The 17499-nt window shown below is 39.3% G+C and overlaps 1 protein-coding gene across 5 annotated transcripts in view; it reads left to right on the forward strand.

The window, feature by feature from the left end:
* Positions 1-17499, forward strand: part of STK32B (serine/threonine kinase 32B) — a 189328-nt gene that overhangs the window by 140975 nt on the left and 30854 nt on the right. For all 5 annotated transcript variants that reach the window (XR_008234171.1, XM_052780495.1, XM_052780499.1 and 2 more), the window contains 3 exons: positions 7363-7466; positions 11835-11951; positions 13085-13210. Coding sequence is in view for 4 of the 5 variants with exons in the window: in XM_052780495.1 (XP_052636455.1) it covers positions 7363-7466; positions 11835-11951; positions 13085-13210 (347 nt within the window). In the remaining variant the exon portion in view is untranslated. The remainder of the gene's footprint in view (positions 1-7362; positions 7467-11834; positions 11952-13084; positions 13211-17499) is intronic.

Below are 17499 nucleotides of genomic sequence, written 5' to 3' on the forward strand. Positions count from 1 at the left end.
GTGAGGCAAGGGTACGTAATAGTCCTTCTGATGTGTCAGATACACAGTCTGTCCTGTGAATCCCTGGTTATCCAGACCAGTTAATTTCAGCACAGGGGGAGAATGGCTGCTGTCCATACACTGGGCCAATCTTCCTAATAGTAAATGGATATTTTTGGACACAATCCCTTCTACAAGTTGCTACAAAAACTGGCATTGCAGCCACAGTGAGCTTTTGGATGGAGTAAGGAAGGTACTTCTGTATAATTTCATATTTAGTAGCAGGAGACCATGACATGTTCATTGCTGCTGGGCTTTCTTTCAATGGGGCTAGCAACTTGAGGTTGTTTCTCTGATGTTGATCCAGATGTTCAACCAGTAAGAGCTTCTCTGTGCAAAGGCAAGAGCAAGAAGTGGGTTCTGTTCAGTGGTTGAGTAGTGCAGAGGGTTTTATGAGGACAGCACTCTGAGTAAGGGCAGGAGAGGTTGTATAGCCATATGGCTAACTAATAAAGCGTTCTAAATGCAGTATCTGTGTTCAGGTAATGGTAGCTAAAATATTTACTTTGATTGAATAATTGTATTAAATATGAATATTAAAACTACTGAGGTGTATAAAGTGAATAACGGTACAAAATCAGTTACACTGCTGTAAAAAGCCTGGACCCCACACTAGAAAATTGCTGGTCCAGCATGGTCAGGCTTTAAGCAGCACTTTGCCTTATACAATAGAATTTAGCAGTTGGCTAGTCTCAAGCTCTGAGTCAGAAAGCTGTCCGTTATAATTTAGACCCTTTCAGCACATGAGAAAGCAAACACTGGGAGGTAAATTGATAGGTTACCAAGTCCATGTTTATATTCAGGAAGAGGGAAGTTGTTTTCTTCAATTTTGCTCTTAAAACAGCTTCTACTCTAAATAGAAGATCACTTGTCATCACTGTAGTTTGATTTCTGTTTTCTATTTAAACCATGACCTAGAAGAATTACTGACCTCTGAATTTACTTTTCAGAGGAAAGTGAAAATTAATGTTTTCTCATCACAATGCTGAGAAAGCAATTAATATGTCACTGAACTGTCTCAGTCCAAGGTTCTTGGAATATTATTTCAAAAATCAAGTTCATTTTGTATTCAACTCAATCTGTCATCCATTAAGCGTGATTCAGCAAGGTGAAAATATGAATGTGTTACATACATCAAGTCATTCACACGTTTAAAATTTGGAAAGTTCTAAGCTTTTAACAGCTGATCCTGTGCTAGTCAATCAAAATATTGTTTATGCTGTGTGCATTATATATATGTGTATATATCCATTTATATATATATATTCTTTTTTTTTTTTTTTTTTTTGCAAGATCAGGGACTAATATGAGGAAGGAGAATGATATCTGGCAGCATGGTATCATGCTGAACCTCAGTTAATGACACTGGAATCTATTTTCTTATCTATGAAATCTCAGGCATTACAGTAAAACCTGTGCCACTGAGATATGTTTTACTATGATGATTACGGCAGAGTGTATTGCTTTGCAACCTCTGCCATACACCACAAACCTCTGATTCCCCTTACTGACACATAGGGTCTCTGCTGAGATGCAAATAGATTACAGAGAGCTCTAGCTAGCCAATTAGATGACTAATGTCAGGGTTTTCATTCTTGAGAAATGTTTCAGGCATGCCCACCCAAACTTGATCATTCAAAAAAATTAAGGCCAACCTACTATGGCTTTATTTTTTATTTTATTTTCAGTTTGTCATGTTAATAACACTGGCACAGGGCATTTTGTAGGAATTAATGACCAGATCTCATTGGCAACATTTAGCTATGCATGGACAATCAGCTGCTTACAGCTAATTGATCTTGCAAGACTCACTTGCAAGTTATTGCTTAAATATACTGATTTGTTAGTATGTAGTAAAGGCCACTTGAAGAAGGGTCTAATGCGTTCATCTCACTTCACTTTCCTTCTCACACCAATTTTACAAAGTTTCAAAGCAGCCTATGGAAGTCAGCGATGCTTCAAAGTAAGTATTAGCTCTGTAAGCTTCTTAATCAACACTTGGCAGTCTCCCGGGTAGTGGCAGGCAAGTACACCAGGCGCTCTTTGATTAGCTTCTTGCTAAGGAAGTGAAACTTAAATCAGTTCATCAGAAAAGAAATGACACATTGTGCTATTTAGGACTCATATCAGAGCGACTCCAAGCTCTTCATCTTATGATTTAGTCTGATGAATTATCTTTATGATTAAACCAGTATGCTCCATCAAAAATAATAACAGCTATTCTTTGTGCCAACCATTCCAAGCGAGAGACCTCAAATTGGCTATTTTATCATGGACAGCATTTTCAAACTCACCGTTGGGCACCAAATTAAAATGGCCTGAATTTCAGAGACCTGGAGGGAGCACTTACAGTTTAACTGTGGAGTCAAGAGATACCTATGAATACTCAGCAGATTTTTAGAAACTCTACTTAAAAGCATTTTTTCCTATGTACAAAATGCTGGTTTACAGTACAAAAAAATAGTGAAAATCAGGTTCAGTGTTGTTTGCACTTATATTGATATTCTCTTTTATTTCAAGCTCATGAATCATATTGTTAGATACTGGTAATCTTCCACAAATGGCGTATGTATTTACCAACCAGTTAAGTAAAATTTCAGTTTTGTAGTTTATTTTTTTATAGATCTTTAGGGAAATATGCATACAATATGAGATGCATCTTCTATGTCATTTACACTGTAGATCATCTGACTGTTATGACAATTGCAGTAAGTAGTTATATATATGAATTGATTTGTCAGAAATTACTCTCTATTTCACATAATTATTAGCTCCAAGTATGGCTAAACCCACAGAACAGGAGTATAGATATCCCAGTAAGCCACTGCTTCTGAGATGGATGCAGACCCACCAGATTTGCTTTCATGTTCAATTTTTTGTTAGCTGTTCTCCAGTATGGTTTTATTTTAAAGAGAAATAACCATTTATTTACTTCCTACAGTCTGCAGTGATATGGTATTGCTAGAAAGATACAGTACAAAAGTATCAAAAGGTAGAGCTCTGAAAAAGATTTATTTTAAATTATTAGTTGGAAAAAAAAAACATTAACTTGAAATACGTATTAGAGACAACCAAGGAATGCACTGAAGCACACTTAATGCAGCACAAAGGTGGGTTCATTTTAAGTCATCTTTCAAGAATGCAAAGCAGATAAACAGTCAAAGCATGAAAATACATTATTAAGAGAAAAACATAGATGTAGAAAAGAAAAAAGCAATCAGAGGATTTTTAGCATGGCGAGTTGCTGAAGTTAAATATGTGCATTTACTCATTATCACTCAAGACACAGAAACATTCCTGATTTTATTGCTTGCCCTGTTAAAATTAGCACAGATGTCCCAGCTTGGAATGGCATTAATTTTGAAATACTGTCTTTGTAATTACCAATGCCTTGCATGAAATATGTTGGATCACACTTCTGCCACGCATGAAGAGTAATTCCCCAAACCAAAAGACTGCATTGCTTCTGAGATCCAGACTTTCAAAAGTCCGTAGTACTTTGAGTGACAGGTTTTCCAGGTGTCTGAGCGGAGGTGAATAGCCCATGCAGTTCATGATGACTGCCGAGGCTGTAAAGGTCCCATTGACACTTCTGGCCCTTCATCACCCCACTCAGATGCACTGTGAGAAAGTGGTTGCTTGAGCTTCACTAGCATGGCAGGATTGTCAGTGATTCATGTTAGCCGGGGCCTCAGGAGTCTCTAGTTCAACCTCCTGCTCAAAGCAGGGTGAGCAGTGAGGCTGGACCAGGTTGCCGCTGTTGAAGGCACTCTTACGGGCAGCTCTAGTAAAGCAGTTCTCCATCATGTCAAAGGTGTTTGTTCATGGGGAGCTGTGAGGACCTGTAAGACCTACCAATTGCATCACTTCTCCGCTTGTCTTTGAATTCACTCTTGCTCCTAGACTTGCTATTACTTGATTTAGCTTCACTATTTAAAAGCTGTGCTTCCACCATGCAAACTTCTACTGCCTTCCCTCTAACTGGATGTGATAGTAACTACAGCCCTCGGCCAAAAGAATCTGCAGGATCAGACCCAGAATTAAAACCACGTATTTTCCTGAAAAGCCTTTGTTCAGTAGAAATTGCTTGAGGAAAAAGATCTGAAACTCTTGTTCTTACATGCACTTTCTCACTTTTGTTCACATGAATGAACTTTTGCAGGCAGAATCCTTGACTTTAGGTAGATGCACGGGCATAAAAGTTGTATGCATTCTTCTCCTCTTAAATCTGTTATGATAAGAGAGGATGTGTGCAGAAAGAGTGCACACAGCAGAGCTGTTGCCCTTGCTCCAAGCTGGCAAGCTCAAATCTTGTCATCCTTTGGAAGAACCTACCCACAGCAGGCTGCAGAACTGCTATCCAAGCTGAGCCTGAGATCAAATTCAAATTTTAAAAGATTACAGATAGTCTATTTCAGTAACAATCCTAAAGAAAATCAATGTAGAATTTTAACTTCCCTTTCAGACTTTTTATTTGCTTTTATCCTAGCTGGTTTGTACTCTGAATTAGTTCTCCTGACGTAGCTATTTCTTACAGCAGAACCTAATGTTCTGTTCTGTATTTCACAGCTCTAGTTCTTCAGAGCTTGGCTAACCTCATCACTTGGAGGATCTGTTGTCTTTGTGTAAAATGATGCTATGTTTCTGAATGAGCAGGCAAACTCCAGAAGTCTGCCATACAGCCTGGAGGCCTTCGTTTGCACCTAACATCTCAGGTGAAAAAGGCTTTTAGACACATTAAGCACAAGCTTAGTGTGAGATTGGTGTTTAACAGCCTTGCCAAACTGGGGAAAGGTCTTTTGGCTTCAGCAGGATTGAGATTTCACCCAGAGAAAAAACTTGTACGTAGGATACTGTAAATCATATTGCACTTTCTGTCAGTCCCCCCCTCATCTTGCGAAGCAGGTGCCTACAACCGCTTCACTGGAGCTGACTGAATGCAGAGAGGCAGTCCAGCTGGACTGCAAATCATACTGCTACAGCAAGGGAAAAGGGGCTATCTGCTTTAAAAATTAGGAGCTTAACTGCCCATTTTCTGATCTAAGGATGCCATCAGCTTAAGGTGAGAAAACAGAGCTTCAAAACACCAGGGCCAGTCAGCAAAAGAAAGCATTTTCTGCTGATCTGCTTAATGTGTTATGAGTTGACCTTGAAGCTTTTAGAACAAGAATATAAAATAAAAGTGGCTAACTCAGTCACTGAATTAGCAGAACAGCTGCACCATTCTGGCAATGTTGTAGGTTGCATCAATAAAGTACTTTCATCTCTACCTCACAGAAATCTGATAGTGATCCGTCGCATTACTAAAATGTTAAAGCTATAAAAGAAAGAGTGAAACCAATAGTATACCTATACAGCTGAGTAAAAAGTCCACAAAGGCTATTTTCTGTAATGAGATATTATACATCATCTAGGCACAGTAGGCAAAAACCTTAATGAATATGGATAAATAAAGCAAACGTTCACTACAAGGTGCTTAGGGTGATACTCAAAATATGACTTTGGTGCCTGATGTGCAATTTAGGTGCAATGACACACTGAAGTAACACAAAATAATCCTGCCTATCCTCTTAGCATCTATCTATGTGATAGCCCACACACATGTAAGTTGTGCCTACACAGATCCCCAGCAACATGCAAACAAGATCTGAAGTGCATCTGGAGATACAGCATGCCAAGTGAAGCTATGTTATCTGGAGGTGAGACAGAGCTAACTCAGTGTGATGACTGTTATGGCATTGTTGATTCATACCATACTGGATCACAGCACAAGCTTAACTATGCCAGAGATCCACTGATCAGCCATTCTCCAAACACATGTATTCTGGGGAAAAATGTTTATTTAGGTGCCTGCAGTTCTCCTACCAATCCTATTTAGAGGTTTTGTTAGTTTGCCATCCATAATGATGCAAGGACTGCAACAACTCCTCTGAAAGGAATGCCTTGCCTTTAATTAAAGGTGCTTCTTTAAATGCCATAGTTAAATCCCAAACTGCCAGTCAGAAGTAAGTGTGACCAGATTACATTATTCATTGCAGTATGCCCGTTAGAAAGTGATGTGATGGTAATCAGGTGGTAATGTGGTACATTAGATTCAGTATTGTGGCCAGAAGAGGTTTACATGGTAATTGCAATTTAGCAGGCTGTTACGGTTGGTGTTGTTTAGAAAATCCCCAGGGAAAGTGCTGTTTTCACAAAGTGTACTGAAATTCTGCTGTGAAATAATTAGAAAAGCATGACTGACTTTTCATTTCATTTAATTTCATTTCATATACTCTCTTATTTATATATGGTTTTCTGAAGAAACTACAGTGGCATTATGTATTATGTCTTTCTTGCTGAAATTAGCCAACTGGATCCCTGTTTTGAAAAGATCTTCCCTCTCCACCCTCCCAGATAATTATTTTTATGGAATTCATTACTTTATTGACAGTGTGTTTATTTCCAGTCATGACAGAGTTTCTCACAATGTACAGTCAGTGTCAGGATTTGGACTGAATTAGCATTCTCAATCTGAATACATGTAAATCCCCTTTGATTAATTCTATTCAAGTGTAGAATAAGGTTGAGATTTACCATGCCCAACATTTCCATCAGACACAAAGAATCACCTTGCTTGCAAATATTTGTCCCATAAAATGTTTGCGTTTTACCCTAAATATTCCAAGTGACACTTCAGGAATTCCCATCCCATTACTTTGTTTTAGTCACATAACATAAAACCCAGATGGGCCAGGTAGGAATTAATATATAAAATTACTGGCTTTTGAAAAACCCTAACCCATGAAGGCTCCCCAGAAGCACATAACGCAGATGATAAAGTATGGGGTTTGATTTGAGAGCCGGGCATAAAGCCAATCCAGGATCAAGCTCTGGGCCATCTTGACTGTTCTGCCTCCACCTCTGCTCAGCATTAGGTGAAACATGATGATCCTGCAGCAAAAGATGTGGTATAACCCTCAGCTCAGCATTGCCCATGTGGTTGGTCAAAACCCAGTGTAGATATATCCTTAGAGACCCTTGCTTCGGTAGAGCGGCATATGAGAGTATTGCATGTGCAGGTGGAGGAGCACAGCCAGTGTTACACCACTGCTTTCCTCTCAGCAAAGCAACCAAACACACAAACTAGCACACCCTTTGTTGTAAAAAAGCGCTCATTGCCAGCAAACCAAGGCACTGAAACTGCATCCTGAAAATGCTGTGTTTACAAATGTATTTAATTCCAGTTAATTGTCTCCTTGTGCATTTTTCAACTGTCAACGTTAATGATCCATAATCTAACCTTAATATAATGTCTTTTGAAAACTTGATTTATTGTTTTAGCTCCAGAAGTGTTCCAGGCCTTTATGGATGGAGGTCCAGGATACTCGTACCCTGTAGACTGGTGGTCACTAGGAATTACAGCATATGAATTACTGAGGGGTTGGGTAAGAACAACTGGTTTTGTTGTTATTTAACACACTGTTTGACAGAAGTCCCGAAGTTTGCAGTGCCCCTGCGTGCATCCTCCATAAAATTTGAGTGTACGAGACTGTGGTTCAGGTCAGGAATGCTGTCCTGAGTCCTTCCCAGCTGGAAACATTCTCAGGAAAGTTTCACCCCGCTCTCAATTATGTTACGAACTTTTGCTAAGTTTGGCTAAGGAAAGGCCTAATGTTTTAATGGCTTCTCAACAATGCTGAACTGGAAATAATGGTATTTTTTTTCACATAGAAGTTGAGTTACTTCAGGCTTTATTACATCTTTGATTCTCTTGGCTAATACCTTAAAAGACCTAATGTAATACTCTAAGATGCTTGGCCCAACTACAGAAAATGCTTATCTGCCAGTGCACTTGTTACTTATCTAATCAATTATGTGATTAAGCTTAATGAAAAATCTTCCTGAGCATGGTCAAATATCACAGAAGATAATGGAAAATTCTTTTCCATTTTGGTTCAAAGGATTGAAGTTGGTTGCTTAAATATTTACTATTCCCTATGGAAAAGAGTAATTTAGCTACTATTTCAGGATAATGACATGTAGCTAAAGTAGCAGCATTTTTTAATTCTTAATTCCTGTTTTGGAAAGAGAATTTTATTGCATTGCAGTATGCTGTTTTAAGGGAGGACTGTTTGTTTCCATATGACACTAACAGAGTACTGCTACCCTGTCCTGCTAGGTACTCTGTGACAATCCATCCCACAAAGATCTCTCAGTTTCATGTATGATGACAGAAAAAGGAAACTAGAAATAAAGAACAACTATTATTCCAATTTTTAGATGGAAACCTACATTTTAGAGTGTCTGCATATTGTTACTTCAATCCAGAAGCTACATTTTTCAAAGGCCTAAAACTTGGCCCAGCTATTTTTATTTCCATAGAAATGGCAAAAGTCATGCTCCTGATACGAAGATCTCTCCCATGCCAAACCTTGGTGCCTGCTCTCAAAGCACAGGAATATTGAAAACCTTTAAAAAAAAAAAAGAGTCTTTGCAATTTTTGTCTACCTTCATTCTCAAAAATTACTGAGTTTTTAAGCTGACATTCTTCCCAGGATGGAAAACTTAAGCCTGAATGGTCAAGGTCTGGCAGTGATAAGCATAATACGTTCTCAACCCTAGTCATAGACGGTAGTACTAGCTGCACATATAATAAATTAAAGGAACATCCTGCTGGTTTTATATCAACCTTTTCACCAATGAGTGTCTCCAAGAAAGCAGCACAATGAATGATTGTGCAAGGAAAGCTGAACTCCCAAGACTAATCACAAAAGATACCTGGTCACTTTATAAATGAAAAATCATATAGAATGTTATCCATTTGCCAAGATCTGCACAGTCTTCTCCGAATAAGTCTATCTGGCTACAAACAAAGCAAAGCTGAGACTGAATCAATTTTTTTTTTTTTTTAATAAAAACATTGCCATCTGTCTATGCTCCAGTCAACCAAGCCAGCTGCTTGTTTTCTCCTGAAGAGCGGCTCTTGCCCACTGAGCAAGCCAGAGGGTGGCTTGGCAGCCCATGCCTTTGTACGGCCTAGGAAAAGGTGTGTTTTCTCCCCAACTGCATTTCTGTATTTTTCTAGTCTAGACAAGGCCTAAACTGACAGGAGCGATGACAAGAGAAGTAGCGGCGGGTTGAGAAAATGTGCTTAACCTGAGGCATGTTGCCGTCTGCAACAGCGGTGAGCTCCAAAGCTCCATCTGCTGCAGCAGCCCCGTGCAGATGGCCGCGAAGAGGCAGCTTGCGCGTACGAGGCTGCAAGCTAAACCTGCAGGCAGGCAGCCCCCTCCTCCTCCACGCTCCCCCCCAGCACTTTGTTCAGCAGCGAGAAGAGAGCCCCATCGCCCCAGAGCAGTGGGGTGGGCGCTCAGTGCAGCCCCGGGGAAAGGGGAAGGTGTTGCACTGGGCAGGGCCACCCAGAGACAGGACTTTCTCCAGTCGGAGCGTGGTGCATGTTAGTGCATGGGGAAGGCAAGAGGAAAGGAAGGAGCGTTAAAAAGGAGGAGTTATTTTGATCATTTTAGGTTGCGTCCAGTACAGAGCTGTCTGGGCCGTTTTTTGGTTGTGCCCAGTAGCGCTAGCATTTCTCTCTAAGTTGCAGGCACATTTCTCTCCTTAGCCAGTTGCCAGTAAAAGACCTGGCAACCAAAACCACAAGTTTATAAAGCTTTGCATGAAATGTTCGTCTTTTCCCCAAGTTCAGGAAATTAAACTGCATGATGCAAACCATGACATTTCAGTCTTTTCCCAAGCCATAAACAACTGCTAAAATATTACACTAACTCTATATAACATGCTCTCAACAGAGGCAAAGTGAAGGAAAGAGGTAGTAAGTGGGATTCTTGGACTCCGACTTTCATTGTGATGTGAATGGTTTACAATGAACTTTGGTAAAACGTCATGAACAAAGACAAAGCAGATTTTGTTTTTCCTTTTTCACAAAATAAAAAAGAAGGGGTCTGATGCTCAAGTGGATTGAATAGCTGAAAATTATGGGCAATATAGGTGTGAAAGATCTCAAAAGACCAAGCATATAATGGCCATTTCTAAGAGTATTTACAGTTCAAATTAACTAAGAACAATATTAAAAATCTCCGCAAATCTAAAAAAATCAAGTAAGATTGCAGAATGCTAATAATTAAAATTAGGTGAGGTTTTTAAGGATTTTTCCAGTGAGGAAAAAGACATGAGCAGAAATGTCCTTAACAGAAAAACTTTCTTATTTTTATTCTCACTTTTTACTTCTTTCAAAGAGTCATTATTCCTTAAAGTTGCTATTTTTAGAGCTAAGTCACCATTTCCAACAATTGGTCTAAATTCTGGCTCAGTGATCATATTGGTCACATCGTTATATCAAGTCTAAATCAGCAGTAGGTTACTTCCTGACAACAGACAGAATGTTAACCTTTCGTTTTTAATAGCTGTTTTATGGCAGCATTACACAGGTAGGGAAAAGCATATGACAGACTATTTCAAATGACAGTTTTGAACCTGATTCAAGAATATTATGTATTCAGAGCATGCACTTAAGTCCTGTTGAATTCATATGGACATGATATAGCTAAATGACAACAGGCTAACAGAATGCGAATCAAAGCAAAAAGATTTAAGCAATCCTTGGATTTAATTTTAGAATATCCCGATGACTTGGAATGGAGTTGGTTTCATACACATGCTCAAAGTTAAACATGTGCATGAATCTTCTCAAAATAAGAATATCTTCTGGGCCTTTATGAAGAGTGGCTCTAATTTGCTATCAGATTAGATAACTAACACCTAGAAATATTCTTAAATTATGATCTTGTACCCGTACATCCTAGCAAAAGTCAAGGGATGATTCAGTTCTTAGTGAAGGTAATGAGTGTCTGCCCTTTGCTGTTGAGGTAACTCTATGTTGTGTATGAATTATGGTGCATCAATTCGCACATTGCTGCTATGATGGCTTTTGGCTGCAGATCTCGTATCACAGACCACATATTTGTCATCTGCTGGGTACAACTTCATTCACAAGCAATCCACACTCTATCCGTGTTTAAAAAAATACATCAACATAGAGTATCATTCTAACAACTTGCTTCACAAATACAAGTCTTTAAAAAAATATGTGCACAATAATAAGAATATAAATTTATCTGTCGTACTTTCATTTCCAAATGCTACATTTAGTAAAAGATAAATCACAGCAATCTTCATGAGCAAAGCACTGTGAAGACTAGGGCTTCTCTTTACCTATAGAAGAATTTAGGCACAAAAACAAGACAGCAGGTCCATCTAATCCATAGTTCCATGTAATGAGTTAATTTTAGATTTCAAAAAGGGAAAAGGAGAAGGATTGGGATTTGCAGAGTACTTTTTTACTGTGGTTCTTACACAGATTTTTGTAAGCATTTTTTAATTTCTCTATCTACTACTCAGTAAAATCAGGATGACAAAGCTGCCTTCAGCCACCACTTTTCCATTTTGTCAGTTTAGATCACAAGTACATTCTAATACTACAAGTAAAAAATGGTAAATAATCCACAGTTCACACAGAATGTCCCAGGAACAAAATTATGCAGCCATCTCATTTGAACTGATACTTCTTTTCATGAGAGAAAAATTTGCACAGGAAATACATCTATGAGTAATTACATTCATTATGACCAAAGAAAAGCACACACGCAAAGAAGGATTAGCCTCAAAATTGTTATAAGATGTTTTGGTGGTTTTGATATTTCCAGCATAAACAATACTGACCTCAGGAAAATGTGAATTGTCTACACTCTTTTATCCATTCTTGCTGACTTGATATTGATTTAACTCTATCCCAGAGGCCCTATGAAATTCATTCAGCCACCCCCATCGATGAGATACTCAACATGTTCAAGATAGAAAGAGTTCACTACTCATCTGCATGGTGCAAGGGCATGATAGCACTACTGAAAAAGGTAAGAAAGCACAAACACCTTCTGTCCGCTCTTCTCTCCTCTTCCAGAAGCCCCCCCAACAATGCAGAGGCATCAGACAAGCACACACATTAGGTAGCCGAAATTTCAAGGGTAAGAAAGCAGTGCTTATTCCTAGATTTTCCTGTACATGGGTGGTGCAGTATTTTCTCTTGAGAAGCTGGATTATTCTTAGGCTTAGACTCAGGGTTTTCGTGGCCTCAGAGAAAGAGAAATCTATTTTGTTTATTTTAAAACTGATTCACTAGTGATAGCAAAACTTTGGGGATCAGTAATTCCCACTCTGTGCCCTGGCCCCATTCTCTCCAGCCCTAGCTGTGCATGTGGGAGAGGGAAGGAAGGACCAGTCTGCCCTCTGGATTTCTGCCACAGTTTCCAGCCAGGGAGCTTAGAGATGAAAAGGGCTGTAACTCTCCCTGTCCCATGGTGCTATAGTTGCAAAAAGAAAAGTCGAGCCACTTGCTGTAAATGTCACTAAACAGGGTTCTTTCTGAATGCATCACAACCCTGGAACTCACTTTCTTCCTCAAATCCCAGTTATTTGTTTGGTTTAATTTTCCAGCCATGCTGCAAGGCTCATCTGTCTCTTTTAGGTATTTCAGACTACCAGTACTGGTATTTGAGCAGGAGATGCTTGTGAATGTGTAAATAGAGCAATACAAGATCAATTTCCTTTGCAGCAATGAGCAATCTATTTTTGATAGATGGAGCAATGAGGTGGTTAATTTTAATTGCTGCCAGGATGCTCAGTGTAACTGTATCTTCCAATAAATTAAAGATGAAATACAAATTGTTAGCGGGCATTGAACTGTGATGCTTCATGTCACTTGGACTCTTGTGTATTTGTAAACAGACTTTTATTACTGTTCAGGACAATTACTAATACATTTATACACTTTGTGCCTGCAACAGCCATCTGGTGGCAATTAAATTATTTTCATATCCTATGAGTTATTACTTTTATTTTTTTTAGACTGGGACTTGCAGGAGGTGTTAGAAGATTCCCTAGCCATTTTCTTACTCAAAATTGTGTATCATACAATTTATGCGCGTGATACATTTACTCTTTCATATGGCATCCAGTCCCTTAGAAAATGCCTTGTGCTTGATCACAGCTCCTCACTAAGGACCCGGAGTGCCGTCTTTCAAGCCTTGCAGACATCCAAAGCTCTCCATACTTAGCTGATGTCAACTGGGATGCTGTTTTAGAGAAAGCTGTGACCCCAGGCTTTGTTCCTAATGTAAGTCGATATTCCAGGTGAACTGTGTTTGCAAATTCTGACTTTAATTATCATTGCCATTTTACTTGTTTACTCTTGCATGTATTGCTCTTCAATGATTTACTTCTCACAGAAGCTTTACTTTGGATTCTCCTTTCATTTATTCAGTCACAGCTAAGGGAAAATTTGGCCCATTTCATTAGATCACAACAAAATCTAATTAACCTTGCTTCACTTTTTGTTCCCTTTTGAATAAAAAAAAACATTTTCCAGACTTTGCATTTCAGCTGTTAGAGCAAATGATTGTCAGAGTTAACTCTGAGCCAAAGAATACCAAGAAGATTGTTGCTGCTCTGAAAGTTAGGCATCTGAGTAACATTTGCAAGACTTTTTAATATCCCCGTTGTGCTGTTCCTTTTTCAGTTAAAAAAAACTGTTCCAAAAGACTGACCTATTTCCTTTGTGACAGTTTCCTACTCTAAAACATTCAGATTCTGTGAGGGAATCTGGTGGTTTCTTTTTTACTGTGGTTCCATTTTGTTGGTATTTTCTGGATGTTTCCATTTTGATCATTTGTAAGCTAAATGGATTTGAGGACGATGAATAAAAAGCAATGACTGCAGTGTTAACATGCTTCTCCCCTTTGTTCAGTCATATTACACCATACTTCTTCTCCAAACAATACATCTGTAGCATACTAAGGTTTGTTTATATTCCTTTTTTATGCAGCTGTAAAGAAAGATGAGGAAGGGGGAATACCTAGACCTGTTCTCATCCAGGAGCATGTTAGAGTTCTTGCTAAATCTGATGGGGGCAGGATCGAGCCCTGCAGAAGCTGAGGGCGAGACAGCATTGCCTAATGGAGCAAAGGCAGCCGGGTGGGTTGCCAAGACAGAGCTGGCAGTGTTTGCTGTGCTTCTTGGCACCTGACCAAAGCCTTTCCTGGAAGCAATGTCCTGCAGGAGACGAAAGCTATGGGTGGACAAGCAGGGCTTCCCTCAGGGAGCTTGGGGAAAGACCAGGAATACAGCAGGTAACTAGCACAACGGGTGGAGAGAAAGGCAGGACCCTCTTAGGCACTTCAGAGAAATGTTCACCAGGGCTGAAATTCCTTCCTTTCATGTTGTGGCTCAATGGTGGTGCAAGCTGAAAGCTTGAGAAGCGAATGCCATATCTACCAAACCAAGGCCAGGACTTCTTCCCTCTTACTCAATGTCCCTGCAGCTGGAATAACTGCTGTGCCATGCCAGGCCCTTCCTCTGTGCTTGCCCAGGTTGCTACCCTAAGCAAAGCACTGCAGAACAAAGCTCCTCCCTGGCCTGGCGGACCGTGAACTCCATTCTCTGTGGTGGCGTGGATCTACAAGATGAATGGAGACTGCTTTTCCTCTTTTCATTTTTTTCAAGTTAGAGCTGCTCTCTGAGATATCGTAGGTGTGGGCTGACTCCTTCTCAGGCAAAACTCAACAGATTATTTAGACCTCCTATTCCTAGCTGAAAGTTTAATCCACAACTGTCAGCATGCGGGAAACTTCACAACCCTGCTTTGTATTTTACAAGAGGGATCCAGTTCCCCATACTCAAAGGTACAACATACATGGGGATCCAGGAGAGTCCCAGACTCTGCAAAGCACAGTCGTGCCTAGGTACATGTCTTAGGACTTAAAGTCAAAAGAGACGACTTCAATCTGCTTCAGCAAAACTGGCTACTGAAACCTGCCTATGGCAAGTCTGTTCTCTGCTCCTGCTGCTGCTCCAGTGGTTTCCTTTCCCCAGACATCTCCTCGGTCTCCCCCTTGCTCCCACTCAAGCTTGAATTCATAGGGCCATATCCTCCATCTTAACTCTGCTCCTGAGGATTGGACTTAAGCCTGCTTTGGTCCAGGAGCATACAGCCAACTAATGCGATGTGTGCCACCCTGCTAAGCCTGCCTCCTAAGCAGTGAGGTATGGCAGCTCAGCTGTAGTAATAGGACCTAATAAAGGGCCTGCAAGTTTTCCACATCCAGCTGGCTTATGCCCAGCCTACCCCGAGCTGGGGCACAACAAGTGCCCAGGGAAGCGGTGGAGTCACCATCCCTGGAGGTGTTCAAAACACGCATTAGACGTGGCACTTCAGGACATGGTTTAGTGGGCGTGGTGGTGGTGGGTTGACAGTTGGACTCGATGATCTTAAAGGTCTTTTCCAACCTAAACGATTCCATGATTCTGTGATAAGTGTGTGATGGTCTGCATCTGGCTACAGACAAGTAACCCTAACTCCTTAATTCACAGTTCTCATGTGGCTGTTTGCTTTTTTCCACCTGGATTTAGGCTGTTTTGAGAGTACCTTGCTCCTGAGAGAGTATAGATAAGTTTCCTGACTTCTTAAGGATGGTGAAAAAAGTAATTTTAAATGTAATTTCAGAAGCAATTATGGAACCTATGTGTCTGTTCTATTAGCCAAGTGGCCTGTCTCTGTGGTTGATGTTGACAATGTTGAATGTGATGGAGACTGAGAAAAGAGGAAGTCCTCTTGAAATACTTTGAACTGTCTGCCATTACACATGTGTTCAAAGACAGCTATTCTTCTCACATTTGGATTGACCTTATTTGTGTTTTGGTGGGAATCTATAATATTGTAGGGAAATCTGTAATATTGGAGGCAAAATAATATTATATGTTTAAAAGAAAATAGGAGTTAAAAGTTACTTTAGATAAATGTAACTTTCAGATAAGTTACTAAGTAACTTTAGATAAAAGATTAATCTGAAAGTCCCATTACAAGCTCTACCAGACACTTCAGGACAGAGGCTGATATTGCAGAGCTTGTTCCACCTGGTCAATCAGGTGTGTTTGTTAGGAAAAAACAGTGAGAAGGTAAAAGTCAAAGCATCTTTTCTAGCACAACACTTCTTTTTATAGCAAACTTTACTGTTTCATGAGACCATGTTTGGCCAGGCATTTTCCAAAAACTCTCTGTTGCACCAGCAAAACCTTCACTGATTAACCCGGGGCCACACAACAAAATATTTGTTGGTTTTCAGGCTTTGGTGAGAGGGTGAATTGGGGCCAACATACACTGCGATCTAGGGAGAGTTTTATAACTAGAGAGTTTTATAAATTTTGACAACTTGACATTATTGTCAGGAGCTTGCCAGGCAAGAGGGCATGCAGGAGACCTGTGGTAGGAAGGTCCCATAGTTTAATTTCTCCCTCTGTAGTTTGAGAAACATTGTTCTTACTTAACTAGTACATGTGTTTATGGTTTAGCTAGTTTCTTTATATTCAGCTTGGAGTCATAAATTGTTAGTAGGCTTTTTGTATTGTTAAATATTTGATAAAGCAAGCAAGAAATTATTTAAATGTAATTTGTGTTCATTTTTAAAGCTTCAGAATTTAAGTGATGTATTTTTTAAGTGCTCAAACAAATCTTAAAACTGTACATACTCAAGAAAGGAACTGATATTGATCAAATATAAAGAATTATTTATTTGTAAATAAATGTAAATAAGCTATAAACCTCCATTAATTTTAAAAAAAAATTTACTAAAACTGACTGGATAGTATACAGGAAAAGGCATCAGAGAGCCTAATATTATACTTTGAGTATACAGACTTTGCTAGGAATAAAAATGATGGAGTGATCTCTAAATCAAATGTTTCATTGTAGGACACCACAAGTTATACAAGTGGTTTCTGATGTGGTTTTACTGCTTAGCATCTTTGGTTGCTAAATAATATTTGCCATTTATATATGACTTATGTTAGTACTTCCACCTTGATGGTGATAATGGTGTGATTGAACTCTTGAAAGTCCCAGAGGAAAACAGGCTGCTTTTAAGATCTTCCACCACACAATTCAAATTGTTTGCAATTTTTTTTTAAATGCTTTGAGAGAATGAGGAGAAGAAAGGAACTCCTGTTATTCTGATGACAGGAGTAGCAAAACACTGATCCAGTAACTAGGATGCCAAGTTGTGACTTTTTAAAAATGTATTGGGTTCAGCTGAACCATAGATTTCTGGCCATACCCTAACTCTTATCCCTAAATATGAGAGGAAGAATTCATCCCAAATGTTGTCGTGAGGTGGCTTTATTGCACTAATGAATAGAACTAAAAAAAAAACCCTCAAGGCATAAACTATGCTCCTGTAAACTTTTATGCTGAAAAGATCTGAAAGAATCAAGAACCTGAAAAGAATTAAGGAAGAATCTGAAAAGAATCAAGGAAGGAAACAACCACATAGAAATGGTGTTTCCAATCATCCTGCTTAAAAAAGGATTTTCTGATACAACAAAGAATCTTAAGATTTGGTTCAAGCATCACAA

This window comes from Harpia harpyja, chromosome 2 (assembly GCF_026419915.1).
Source record: "Harpia harpyja isolate bHarHar1 chromosome 2, bHarHar1 primary haplotype, whole genome shotgun sequence".
Lineage (NCBI taxonomy): Eukaryota > Metazoa > Chordata > Aves > Accipitriformes > Accipitridae > Harpia > Harpia harpyja.